The 14,414-nt window shown below is 49.3% G+C and overlaps 1 protein-coding gene across 1 annotated transcript; it reads left to right on the top strand.

Annotated features, from left to right (window-relative positions):
- The first annotated feature begins 1,615 nt into the window (after nucleotides 1-1,615).
- On the top strand, nucleotides 1,616-9,613 carry EMP2 (epithelial membrane protein 2). Its single transcript, XM_056866400.1, has 4 exons — nucleotides 1,616-1,716; nucleotides 3,454-3,544; nucleotides 5,886-6,032; nucleotides 9,429-9,613. Exons 1-4 carry the CDS (start codon nucleotides 1,639-1,641, stop codon nucleotides 9,611-9,613), a joined length of 501 nt encoding a protein of 166 aa, XP_056722378.1. The 5' UTR covers nucleotides 1,616-1,638.
- Nucleotides 9,614-14,414: the final 4,801 nt, after the last annotated feature.

Raw genomic sequence — 14,414 nt, 5'->3', positions numbered from 1 at the left:
GCACCTTGCGAGGAGGTGTCTTTTGTATCTCCAAGGTTCCTGTTCATTTACAAATGCGCTCATTAATGCCTTCATATGTTTGTCCTGAATTCTGTTCTTTCAAATGCCACTTTCATGTTTGAACGTTTTCGTGTTCGCTGCCTTGGGGTGGAAAAGGTTGCATAAAAATGTTTTCAATAAATCACTTGGATAACTCTATTACTTAGGTTAGGAGCTAGTTGATCTGATTTTATTTCTAGTTATTTCTAGTTATGTTCCTTTCCTTACTTTTATTGGTAAACCTTTGCCTTTTGTTAAAGGCGTGGTTTTAGCCAGGGGTCATCTGGAGCAGCTGCCTTGGGCCCCGTTCTGGAGGGTGGCCCCCCACTGCCCTAAAGCCACTATGGAGTCACCGCTGATCCCTTGTGCTACCTGAAATGTTGATAGAGGGGTGGAGATCAGCTGTATGGTTATGGGGTCCTCTCTCTCGACTGCCCTATACCTGATCATCCTCTTGCCTCGCGGCGCATGAGTGATTCTGGGACTCCATCCTGACCTGCTGCTTTGAAACTGGGATAAATAAAATGTGGAAGATGCAGATACGGACGCATCCCTACTGAACGGGGAGGTCAAGCAAGACATAGGAACATAAGAAAAGCCCTGCTGGATCAGACCAAGGTCCAGCAGTCTGTTCATGCAGTGGCCAACCAGGTGCCTCCAGGAAGCCCACAAACAAAACAACTGCAGCAGCATTATCCTGTCTGTGTTCACACAGCACCTGATATAATAGACATACTCCTCTGATCCTGGAGAGAACATAAGAAAAGCCCTGATGGATCAGACCCAGGCCCATCAAGTCCAGCAGTCTGTTCACACAGTGGCCAACCAGGTGCCTCCAGGAAGCTCACAAGCAAGACGACGGCAGCAGCATTGTCCCACCTGTGTTCCACAGCACCTGATGTAATAGGCATGCTCCTCTGATCCTGGAGACCCCGGACAGGCAGGGCTGGTCTTTCCAGTCACACTGGCTCCCCCCTCTACTCCGAAGTAAACAGCGTACCTCGGCAGCCCCAGCCAAGCCCTTCCTTTCCACCCTGCTGCCCGCCTCTCAGACTTCTGTCTCTGCTGACTCTGTTTCCGCTTCTCAAACTGTTTTCCTCCCGCTCCACCCAAACCGGTGTGGCGCGTCAGTAGCCAATCGCCACCAGCCTCCCAAAGCCATCCATGCTGCTCCAGGAAACATCTTTAGACATGAGCTTTCAAATGATCGGGGGGGTGGGGGGGGAGACCTCACCCTTAGGCGGCTATCACCAGATCTAATTCATCACGGCTCGCGTATTAAGATTCCAGCTTTCCACCTGCAGGCAAAGGTGGCTGTTGGGGTGATTAGCTGTTTTTTCTTCTGATGGTTGAACGTTGTTTGTGTGGATGCGTCCGGGGAGGGTGACTAAATGCTATTTACCAATTCACATGTTATAAATACAAGGGGCCATGCCAGTGGAACAAGGAAAGGCACTTCTCGCCAAAGGGAACCGTGCATTACAGGCTGGCTTCAAACGGAGCCGCAATCTCCTTCCCCCCTGTTTCCCAACCACATCTCCCTCTTGCGTCTCAACAGGCTGAGTCTTCATCTGAAGCATCTCCCCGCTCCAAGCAAGAATGCTGATTCTTCTGGCGTTCATCATCATCTTTCACATCACCTCCGCCGCGTTTTTGTTCATTGCTACAATTGACAGTGTAAGTGTTGCAACCTGGGACTTTGAGCTGCAGTTTTGGGGGTTTGCATGGGGGGGGGGAGGAGGAGGATGGGAGCGTGGGGAAGACGGGTGTTCAAAGATGTAATAGTGGGCCCAGTTGGTGAGAAATCGCACAGCCTCCTGTCTCCTAGCATGGTGTTCGAATTCCTCAACCTTAACTTTCCCATCTGTACAACGGGGACAATAAAAACTGCCTAAATGCAAGAACATAACCCTGGCCTTGCTGGATCAGACCAGGGTCGATCCGTCTAGCAAAACAATCTCTTTCTAATAGTGGCAGCCAGATTCCCGGAGAGCCACTGTGAGTCAGAGGGGAGAGCATTAGAAGGGCCGGCCCCACCTCTAGGCAAACCTAGGTCATTGTCGAGGGCACCAGATTTTGATGGCTTAATGAGGCTCTAGAATCTCCGTATCTGTTGACTCCGGTCTTCTCTAGCTGCCATGATGGAACATGGAGGTCTTTGGAAGAGCTTTCTCATTTTTACCTCATTCAATTTGAATGCCCAGTCTCATTGGAGACCTCTCTTTTTCCTCTCTATTGAATTTGCCTAGGGGTGCCAAAAAACCCCAAAAAACATGGGGCGGCCCATGACCTGACTCTGTATGAGGCTGTGTTGTATGTTTCTGGGCCGCTTATAGGTAGGGTTGCCAGCTCCAGGTTGGGATATCCCTGGAGATTTTGGCGGTGGACCCTTGAGAAGGATGGGGTTTGGAGAGGGGAGGGACATCAATTCCATAGAGTCCAATTGCCAGAGCGGCCATTTTCTTCAGGGGAACTGATCTCTGTCTCCTGGAGATCAGTCGTAATAGCAGGAGATCTCCAGCTACCACCTGGAGGTTGGCAACCCTACTTATAGGTGAAGCACGTGCTTTGCAAACCAAAAATGCTAAAACCAGTCCTAGCCATCTCCAGTCTTGGGAAAAGACCTTCGTATTCTTGAGGTCCCAGAGAGCCCCTGTTACGCCAATCAACCATCTGCTTTCTAATGTTGGGGTCATAGATTCCCTCTGTTGTTGTACGTGTCGCAATTGGGTACATGCGTACCCCTTGTTCGATTTTGCCCACATTCTCCACCATTCCTGCCAATCCAAGCAGGCACGACAGAGCTAGATGGACCATGCGTCGGATTCAGCTTCATACGTTTGTGCTGTTCGTGTGAAAGATGGGTGCAGAGTGTTCGGCACTCAAGGACAGGAAGAAGTGCAAGCGAAGAGATTACCTTTGTTTGAATGGGAGGAAGCCCTGGGTTCCTTGCGAGGAGAGGGTGGTTTTTCATTAACGTAAGAACATAAGAAAGGCCCTGCTGGATCAGACCAAGGGCCATCAAGCCCAGCAGTCTGTTCACACAGTGGCCAACCAGGTGCCTCTAGGAAGCCCACAAACAATACGACTGCAGCTGCATTATGCAGCAGTCATGATGCATCCCTATTTTCTCCAGGATCAGAGGAGCATGCCGAATATATTAGGTGCTGTGAAACACAGGCAGGACAATGCTGCTGCAGTCGTCAAGACTGCTGGACTTGATGGGCCTTGGTCTGATCCAGCAGGGCTTTTCTTATGTTCTTATGCCTGTGTGTTCACAGCACCCAATGGGCATTCTCCTCTGACCCTGGAGAGAATTGGGATGCCCCATGACTAGTATTCCTTTGGACTAGTTACCCCACCCCTTCCTGTTCTATACTGATATGGTTTCCCCTCCCCCTTTTCTTTCTGCAGGCCTGGTGGGTCGGAGATGACTTCTACATGGATCTTTGGCGCCACTGTGTCAATCAAACCAACTGCACGGTTATTGATGAACGATTCCCAGGTGAGCGATCACCAGGAGCTTCCTGTATGCCACATGGTAGGACAGGCTGGTTCAAAGAGCTATATCGCCCCCAAAAGGTACCTCCTGGCTCCAGGCTGCCTCTGGCTGACCCAGCTGGCAGTGGTGGGTGCCGAAGTTAGGGGTCCCCAATGTGGTGCCCACCGACACGTTTCCTTCAAGTGAGCGGGACCAGGTGGGGCTTTTGCTCAGCAAGGCTTCTGATTGGTCATTGCAGATGTGATTGGTTGTGTACATTTTTTTTAATGCTGCTTTGGCCACAGCTGCCATCCCAGCCCAAGGTCTCTTTGCTGTGTGACGGAAGGTGAGCTGTGGCAGCCATTGTATGGCTGGCTCTGCCTCCCGGGGCAGTCATTGTGTCTGAAACCCAAAGGGGTCCAGAGGCTCACAAAGGATCTCTGGCCTAGGTGAGGTGAGATCCTTCGTCAGTAGGGTTGCCAACCTCAAGGTAGTAGCTGGAGATCTCCCGCTATTACAGATGATCTCCAGGCCACAGAGATCAGTTCACCTGGAGAAAATGGCCACTTTGGTCATTGGACTCTATGGCATTGAAGTCCCTCCCCTCTCCAAACCCCGCTCTCCTCAGGCTCCGTCTCAAATCTCCAGGGATTTCCCAGAGCTGGCAACCTTAGTTGCGTCGAGCTAGTTCTGAATGTTGCATAAGTTCTTGGAAGTACGAGCAGGGGAAGGGCTGCAAGGGCAGGCTTTCTGAGCAACTTATTTTTCAAGGAAGCCGGCTCTGGGACGTTGGCGAGAAGCCAACTCCTTTTATTGCCGCTTTGCGTAGGAAGCAGGATGCAGGTGGGTCTCGAGAAGGGAAACTGGATGGGAAAACTTTCTTGCCTTTTTTTTTTTTTTGCCAGTCGCATTACTGGGTAGGAAAAAAACTCGCAACGAGGCCGCATAAATCCACAGTGCAGGGCCAGGCCTTTACGTTGCCAATTTTAGCACATTATCATCAATCCTGGCCAGCCCCACCCACCACACTGTAGATGTGGGAGACGCAGGCTTGGATCCCCATCTTGCCCCCGACGTGCGCTGGGTGACCTTGGGCTGGGTAACACACGGTCAGGTCAAGATGGTGCCAAGAAGGGGTTCCATCCTTCCCTACTCTGTACGCTTTTTGTCTGTCAACCTGGCCCTGACTCCTGGAAGGGACCAAGACGAGTGCCCATCTTTCCCCTGTTGTTTGGCACAGCAGCACAGAAGAAAGCCGTTTCGAAAGACTAGACATGGCAGGATTAAAACCCTTAATTTTAAAAAAAGGGGAGGAATCGGGAGTTGGTGGACCCTCTTATCCAGGGGTGTCGAACTCAATTGTTACGAGGGCTGGATATGACATAGAATCGCAGAGTTGGAAGGGACCACCAGGGTCATCTAGTCCAACCCCCTGCACAATGCAGGAAATTCACAACTACCTCCCCCACACACACCCAGTGACCCTTACTCCATGCCCAGAAGATGGGCCAAGATGCCCTCCCTCTCATCATCTGCCTGAGGTTATGCTTCGCCAGCCCAGATCAAGAGTGTGTGTGTGTGTGTGGGGGGGCTGCATCGGCTGTCTCGCAGGCCAGTTAAGGGCTCTCAAGGGGCTGGATCCGGCCCACGGGCCTTATGTTTGACACCCCTGCTCTTATCTGTTGACAAACAGTGCACCCGAGTCTACTGCCTTTGTCTGTCCCATTACCTGTCACCAAGGAAAGAGTAGCCAATTCACACATGCAAAAAACGCACTGCGATTCTATGTCATATCCAGCCCTCTTAAAGAACTCTGTTCTTTAAGAACAGAAGAAAGGCCATGCTGGATCAGACCAGGGTCCACCAAGTCCATCAGTCTGTCCACACAGTGGCCAACCAGGTGCCTCTAGGAAGCCCACAAGCAAGACGACTGCAGCAGCATTAATCCTGCCTGTGTTCCCCAGCACCTAATATAATAGGCATGCTCCTGTGATACTGGAGAGAACAGGGATGCATTATGGAACTAGTATCAATGGAACTAGTATCTATTTTGACTACTAGCCACAGATAGCTCTCTTCTCCGTAAGAACATAAGAAAGGCCACATTGGATCAGACCAAGATCCATCAAGTCTAGTATTATGAGAGACGGAGAAAAGCTTCTCCCTGTTCACTCTCCCCATATCATGCATAATTTTATAGACCTCTATCATGTCCCTGAACATGTCCCCTTCCCTCTGGAAGCCTCTCAAGTTGGCAGCCATCACCACATCCTGGGGCAGGGAGTTCCACAACTGAACTACGCATTGTGTGAAGAAATACTTCCTTTAGTCTGTTCTGAATCTCTCAGCTCTTTCCTTTTGACAGAATACCAAGCGATCCAGGCCATGCAGGCCACCATGATCCTCGCCACCATATTCTGCTGCGTGGCATTCTTCACCTTCATCCTGCAGCTCTTCCGCCTCAAGCAAGGAGAGAGATTTGTCTTGACGTCCGGCATACAGCTGCTCTCGTGTGAGTCGCTTCCTCCTGCTCCTCTCCCATAACGTGAAAGGCAGCCCAGGAAAGGGCCTTCTCGGGGGTGGCACCACAATGATAGACCTCCCTCCCCTGGGTTGTTCGCCGGCCCCCTCCGGTCTGTCTTCCGCCAGTGGGCAAAAACTTTTCTGTTTTGACTGGTGTTCCCCCCTTTATCTCCCTGTGGTGGTGTGGGGGAAATTGCTCCCAAGTTGCAGCCGACTTTTGGTGACCCTGTAGGTTTCAAGGCAAGAGAGGCATTTTGCCATTGCCTGGCTCTGCATCACAACCCTGGTAGTCCTTGGAGGTTGCCTATCCAAATATTAACCAGTGCCGGCCCTGCTTAGCTTCCAAGATCTGCTGAGATCGGGCTAGCCTGGGCCATCCAGGTCAGGAAAAAAGGCATACAGAGGTGGTTTGACATTGCCTTTGCATTGAGACCCTGGACTTCCTTAGTGGTCTCCCATCTAAGTACTCACCAGGTCCAACCCTGCTTAGCTTCTGAGATGCCATGAGATTGGGCTAGCCTGGGCCATCCAGGTCAGGGCAAGAGGCAAACAGAGGTGGTTTTGCCATTGCCTACCTCTGTGTAGCAACCCCTGGACTTCCTTGATGGTCTCCCACCTGAATACTAAGCAGGGCCGACCCTGCTTAGCTTCCAAGATGTGTCGAGATTGGGCTAGCCTAGGTCCCTCCGCCTTAGGTTTAAATTTGCAGCATTCCAGTTTTTAGATGTACTGCTAGCTCTGTCTTTCCATTGGTTTTTATGAGGTTTTTTTATTAGGCTGTTTTAAGTGTTGGTGATTGTTGTAAAAAAATAAATATTGGGGCCCGACTGCACAGAAGCCAAAGTAGGATGCTGCTATTCATGAAGAAGTCTGTGGCCAGGAAGGAATGAGCCCTGCGGTCTGTTTTCCTTTAAAGGAACGGGCCAGGGAGATTACAAATCAGGTAAACTTATTCAAAGGGGCATTTTTCTCTAGACATTTAGTATTTTGCATATAACCCCCCCCCCCCAGGAATAAAACTGCCAAACTGAAAGGAATTCCAAAGCCATGGAAACTATTATTGAACAGTGAACTTTGACAAAACCCCACTAGGACCACGAAAGCAGGGGCCATGCTTCTGAAGCAGACCACGAACAACGCCCTTCTCCCCAGAATGGACACCGTTGCTCTCGGGCTGCTTCCGAGCCGGCCCGTGTGCCACCCGCCTCCTTTTGGCAGCCAGCAAAGCCCCGCCCTTCTTGGTACCCCACCCTTCCTCCAAAGACGTAGGCTTAGATTCACTGCAGATTACCTTGGAGCGAAGAGATCTCTCTCCATCTGTGGCACGGGGCTTTTAAAAAAAAAATTAATATAAAATACAAACAGATAATACAACACTAGGATTGGCAACAATAAAGTTTCGGAAATACAATACAGTAACACACAAATAAAGATTAAATGTTGTTTGCTATGAAGATCTTACGGCTGTTATGAGAATCTTTGCAAGATACTCACACATCAAAAGACATAACATGTACCAATAAGACAAAATTTCCCTTTCCCTAACCTTGATCTCATGTCAGACAAATAGATGACATGGAAAATAACACCCAAGCAATATTTATGGTCAATAACCATAAATATATTGAAAACTATTAACACAGCGAATGGACTAGATCAGCCGTTTTTAACAAACAGAATAATCAAATCGGAACAGAGAATATGAAGAGCGTGGCTGGTGCACTTGAAAAAAACCTGAGATATCTATTATCTGACATTTAAAGCCAGTAGCATACTGACCGCTGAGCTTTTCATTCAGGAGCAAATCCTGGATATAAGCTAATATTCGCAGGACCAACCTAGCATTCAGTATATTTGTAATGTATTGATAAACCTACCATGATCCCTGACCAGGAAAACCATGGTTATAGATAGGCAATCTGGTCTTTACTGCCCTCTGCTGCAGTCTGGAATGCCCCCCTGAAATGCCACTCCTGGGGGAAAGGAAGGGACACCCCCTCCACATAACTGGGAGTAGCGGGTGGTCTGGAGCTGGGGGGAGGGGGCATTGGCAAAATCCACCCCTTTGCCATCTGTGGAAATTCTTCACGGGATTCAAGCAACCCCATTTAAGGGTCTCCCTACAAGCAAATATGGACCCTCCTCTTCCCCACCCTACCTCCTTAGAACTGGCTACCCTGGCTTCAAGGGCCCTGGAAACCCACCCACTCTGTGGGTCTCAGAGCAAGACAACCCCTTCCTCCCAGTAAAAATGATTTTAAAAATAGTAACTGTGTTAGCCTGTCTTTGCAAACTGGAAATTCAGCGGCTCCTGAAAGACTAACATTGGTTTCCATATCACATGTTGGGAATTATAAACCCATTGATTCAGATAGATATGTGAAAATCACACTGGGAAATCTTACGGCAGGGGGTTCCCAACGTGGTACCGATGGGAGCCATGCCACCAACCGGCACCTTTTCTGGCAGTGGTGGACTCTGATCTGGAGAACCGGGTTCGATTCCCCACTCCTCCTCCACATGAGCGGCGGAGGCTAATCTGGTGAACTGGATGTGTTTCCCCACTCCTACACACGAAGCCACCTTGGGTCAGCCACGGCTCTTAGAGCTCTCTCAGCCCCACCTACCTCCCAGGGTGTTGTGGGGAGAGGGGAAGGGAAGGTGATTGTAAGCCGGTTTGATTCTTCCTTAAGTGGTAGAGAAAGTTGGCATATAAAAACTAACTCTTCTTCACCTGCCAAGCATTTTCAGGAAATGGGTGGGGCCAGGTATGGCTTTTGCCCAGCCTGGACCCCCCCTTAAATAAGATTTCCCTACCTGATGCTAGGCAGTGACCCAAATATAACCTTACCGGTTCATCAATTCCTGTCTATCATATTTTTCTTTAGAAACTAGTTCAGTACTCTTCTAGTCATTGCTCAAGATCTATTGATCTGAGGAGCTCTGAAAAGGAAAGGATTTCCCAGAGTGAATTCTCCTTCACTTAGCTATCTGAAGAAGCGAGCTGCGACTCACAAAAATTGAAATTAACTGCTATTCATATGGGATTCATATCGCTTCACTGCATCCTCCTTCTCCAGCAAGGTGTAGTGGTTAAGAGCGGAGTTAGGAGTGGTGGACTCTAATCTGGAGAACCGGGTTCGAGTCTCCACTCCTCTGCATGAGCAGCAGACTCTAATCTGGAGAACCAGGTTCGAGTCCCCACTCCTCCACAGGAAGCCTGCTGGGTGACCTTGGGCTAGTCACAGTTCTCTCCAAACTCTCTCAGCTCCACTTGCCTCAAAGGGTGTCTGTTTGGGGTAGGGATTGTAAACCGGTTTGACTCTTCCTTAAATGTTGGAGAACATGGGTATATCAAAACCAACTCATCTTCTTGGCTCTCCAGGTTTGTGTGTGATGATTGCGGCTTCCATCTACACGGACAGACACGAACAGCTTCACGCAGGCGAATTCTACGACTTCGACGTCGCCAGCGGCCAGTTTGGATATTCCTTCATCTTGGCCTGGATGGCTTTCGCTTTCACCCTCGTCAGTGGCGTCATGTACCTCATCCTAAGGAAACGCAAATAAGCGGCGGCCGGCAGGACGAACGCCTCTCCCCGCAGCAATGACATTCTGGCCGCGCTCTTGTATATAGCGAGAAGGGGCTTCGTAGCATAAAGTTCTATTGTTTGTGGTCCCCCAACCCCAACCCCTGCTTCGACATTCTTGGTGTGAAACGGCGAGGACTATGGAAGAAGAAGCGAAAGGGCAGGTGGAACTGGAACGCCAGAGATCTTTAAAGGGTGCCCAAAGCGATTCCTGTGCCTTGCACCGCTTTCAGACACCGGTAACCTTACTAGGCATTAACCAAAGGCAGGAGAGAGACGTCGATGGAAGCTTTGGAGCTAACAACAGGGGAGGGGGTCTGAACGTCTTAGCGAGCAAGAGGGAATCAAGAGAGCCTGTAGGGAGCATTCACACCGTCCTGACCCCAACGCTGTCTCTGTGAATTCCCAGTGCTGGGGGAGACGGAGCCTCCCAGCCTGTAGTGCCTTTAGCGACTGAAGGCCAACACGGGCAGAACGGCAAAGACAGGGTACTTCATATGGCAACGGTGTGATGCAACAGCAGTTGCTTAGGGATGACCTCCGTTGTGCCGACCCTGCATGCCCCCATTTGGGCTAGCGCCCACAGGGATTGTCATTGGCACAACCCCCCACAGCGATTCAGAGGGGATGTGCAGTATTTGGCGCTCTTGCCCCGCGCTTTGGTATGTTTCATGCCCTTGCAAGCAGGGTTGCCAGGAACCCCCTGGCAACCAGCAGGTAGGGAGGGGACTTGCCGGCAGCAGAGAGGCATAGGCTGGTGGTGTAACGTCTGGTGCACACCAGACGTGACATCATTGTGACACCAGCGATGCAGGGATGCTCTGATATTAGAACAAACACTCTATAGTAGAAGTCATTTTGGACCATACAGTTTTTGCCCAACTACCAGAGTGTTCTGCGTCGTCGGCGATACTCTGGTATTTGAACAAAAACTCTACGGTAGAAGTCATTTTGGACCACACAGTTTTTGCCCAAGTACCAGAGTGTCCTGCATTGGCAGTGATGCAATGACATCCCTTCTGGTGGGCGCCGGAAATCACATCACTGGTTTAGGCCTGTTATTGCCACCAGTAAGTCTCTCCTGCCAGCCAGATGATTGGTGGCAGGGGGAAGGGCCCTGGGTGCGGGGCCTGGCAACCCTAAGCTTGGCAGATCTGCCCCACCTCTCAACCTAGCACGGCAGAGCCCCGTAATCTGCTGCTGCTTCTACGAATGAGGAATGAGCACTCCTTAAGGGTTCGAAGGGCGTTCTGTCCCCAGTGTGCTCAGCCGTCATGTCGGGACTTCTGAGCAGACTCTCTCCTTGCCAACCCTTGTGTTCAGACCTACCTCAAAAAAGAGTCACCCCAATTTATTTTACTCTACGCCTGGGGCATTTTGCAAATCAAAAAAGGGCCATGCGATGTTGAACCGAACTCCTTATTCATCTCGGCTTTGACATTTCAGTCTTACCTTGATATTTCCCCCACGGTTTAAGGAAACCCAATTCAAACAGGAGGTAATGGAGGGTTCAAGCACCTTGCCTCACTCCAAAAGATAAACCTGCGCTGAGGGGGTAAGTCCTCAAATCGGAGTTAAAGCTAAACCGCTTTGAAATGAGACCTGTGAAGCCTGAATTGGCCTGTGGGGTTATTTACATTAGAAATATTTACTTCTGATTGTCCGATGCCCCAATATGGGCACTCCCCACCCACCATGCAGTCCATGCTCTAGTGCAGGGATGGCAAACGGGCTGGATCCAGCCCCTTGAGAGCTCTTATGCAGCCCGTGAGCCAGCCACACACCCCTCTATCTGGCCTGACGAGGCCTGGCCCTGCACCCACCAAGGGACATTTGTCATATCTGGCCCTCGTAACAAATAAGTTCGACACCCCTGCTCTAGGGTATCAGTTGGTGTATGCTTTCATTCATTTCACCTTCCACACAGGAGTGACCATGGGGGCAAATGTCTGACACCCTTATCCACAAAGATGGCTTTGAAAGAGACAATTTTCATCACCTTTCTAAAAAAAGATCCATCCCAGCCTCACCGAAAAGCAGACGGATGCTTCACATCCCACCCTCCCAAATTCCAGTGGTTAGGAGCTTTGTCCACTGATGAATCGCTCCGTTAAAAAAGTCCTTAATGCACTTTCTAATTAAGTGTAAGCGAACATGCATTCTGCCAAGGCCTTTTGCGACCATGAAGGACGTATGAGAATTTACAATGGAAACCAAAGGATGCAGTAAATAGGCAAAGTCCTCTTTTGGATTGGGTTGGATCCAGCGGTAGATTCAGAGTAGTAATTTTTCCTTCCACTGCAGATCCAACCCTCCCGCTGTTCCTCCGGGGTATCCTGAGGAGCCGTGCTTTGGCGAGCCCTTTGGGCCGCAAGAGAGCCAGCGTGGCATAGTGGTTACCAGGGGTGGACTCGTATCTGGAGAACCAGGTTTGATTCCCCACTCCTCCACATGAGCAGTAGACTCTCATCTGGAGAACCGGGTTCGATTCCCCACTGCTCCACAGGAGTTGGTTTCTCCAATCCTACACACGAAGCCAGCTGGGTGACCTTGGGCTAGTCACAGCTCTCTTAGAGCTCTCTCAGCCCCACCTACCTCACAAGGTGTCTGTTGTGGGGAGAAGGCAATTGTAAGCTGGTTTGATTCTCCTTAAAGGTAGAGAAAGTAAGCATATAAAAACCAACCTCCTCCTCCTTGGATGCGAGAAAGTCCCTCTCTGCTGATGCAAACCCCTTCCACTGGATCCAACCCACGTCTCTGGAGCATACACCCCATCACGGGAACAAACGAGAACCAAACCAGCCTGTTCCTGATACGGCTTCTTTCACTGCTGAAATCCCCAACGTTAATAGATCCAGGGACATCTCCCCCCCTCGATAGCCTCTTTCTTCCCCATCACCAACCTGTCTCCCTGGTTCTGGGTCTTTACTCCCCCCCCCCAGGCACATTCAGCAGGCAGCCCCCACATGCTACTGACGCAAGAATCTGTGCCTCTCTGAAAAAGAAGAACTAGGTTGGGGGGGATCATTTTATACTTCCTGAGTTTATATTTATGTAAAATAGTATGTATATGTACATACATATATCCCATTTTTACAGTTACGTATCTGACAGCTTAATAAAGGTAAACGTGTTATAACAATTGGACGGTCCCTCTTAATCACTGAAAATCTTTTACACAAAATGCTGACCACAACTGACAACTCCAGCCAGAACAGGCGCCGTTTTTACGTCAGCCCAACGGTTTTTGAAGGTGGGAAAAAGGAAATTTCCAACGTTTTGGATTTCTCATTAGACAATCATTTCCAGATTGACAGCTGATGCATCACTGGAGGGAGAGTTAAGCTATGTCTGCATTTTACATACCCCCAGTGTATACATATGGTGATAAAATTGCACTGACGTATGGCTTTGCTCTCTGTTTGCGACAGCGCACCTAAGTATTTAAGGGGGGAAAAACCCAGACCATTTTAATAATTACATGCATGGGGCTGGAGAGAAATTTCACAGATGCCCATAGATTATGGAAACCGTGAACTCAAAGATTCATCTCCATGTGCATCTTAAGTGCCTACTGATGCTGCTGCAAAAAGACTGGATGAGGACATCAGGATCTGCCAAGTCTGCTAAAAGAGTTTTCAATCAAATTTAGAACATAAGAAAAGCCCTGCGGGATCAGACCGAGGCCCATCAAGTCCAGAAGTCTGTTCACACAGTGGCCAACCAGGTGCCTCTAGGAAGCCCACAAGCAAGACGACTGCAGCAGCATTGTCCTGCCTGTGTTCCACAGCACCTAATAGGAACATAAATAACATAAGACTAGACTGCTGGATCAGACCAGGGCCCATCAGGTCCAGCAGTCTGTTCACAGAGTGGCTGATCAGGTACCTCTAGAAAGCCCACAAATGAGACGGCTGCAGCATTCTCCTGCCTGTATTCCACAGCACCTAATAGAATAGGCCTGCTCCTTTGATCCTGGAGAGAATAGGTATGCATCATGACTAGTAGCCACTTTGACTAGTAGCCATGGATATCCCTATGCTCTATGAACACATCCACTCCTCTCTTCAAGCCTTCCAAGTTGGCAGCCATCACCACATCCTGGGGCAGGGAGTTCCACAATTCAACTATGTGTTGTGTGAAGAAATACTTCCTTTTATGTTTTGAATCTCTCACCCTCCAACTTCAGCAGGTGACCCCGTGTTCTGTTCTTATGAGGGAGAAAAGCTTCTCCCTGTCCACTCTCTCCACACCATGCATAATTTTATACACCTCTATCATATATCATAGGCACATAGCAAAATGTTTTCACTACAGAGATTAAAAACAACAACATACACTATAACTCTTTCAAAACGGCATCCAATCAGGAACACGTGGATTGTCAAGAAGACTCATCGATAGGAATAAGAATAAGCACGATCGCAAATCTTGGTCGCTTCATTATATCAATTTTTAGTTTACATCATTTTTGTAGAAACACACACATCAATTTACAATGTGGGTAACCCAACGCAAAAAGGCACTTTATTACTTTTAATTATTTCTTAAAAATAATTCAGATGACACTCTTTTCCTCATCTCAGTCCCAGCAGGTGAAATGAAAACGGAAATGGATTCCCCCGACCCTCTGCGTAGCCGATTTCCACAACGCTCTCTGAGGAAATGTCCCCAGGTGGGGGCTGGTAGGGAACAGAAACTGGATAAGGCAGTTGATCAAATATCTCACAGCGTAACCTCAAATACTTTTACAATACACAGAAGTGTGCAAATGATGCTAT

This window comes from Euleptes europaea, chromosome 21, assembly GCF_029931775.1.
Source record: "Euleptes europaea isolate rEulEur1 chromosome 21, rEulEur1.hap1, whole genome shotgun sequence".
In the NCBI taxonomy this organism is placed as follows: domain Eukaryota; kingdom Metazoa; phylum Chordata; class Lepidosauria; order Squamata; family Sphaerodactylidae; genus Euleptes; species Euleptes europaea.
This window is presented reverse-complemented; position numbering and strand designations above follow the sequence as displayed.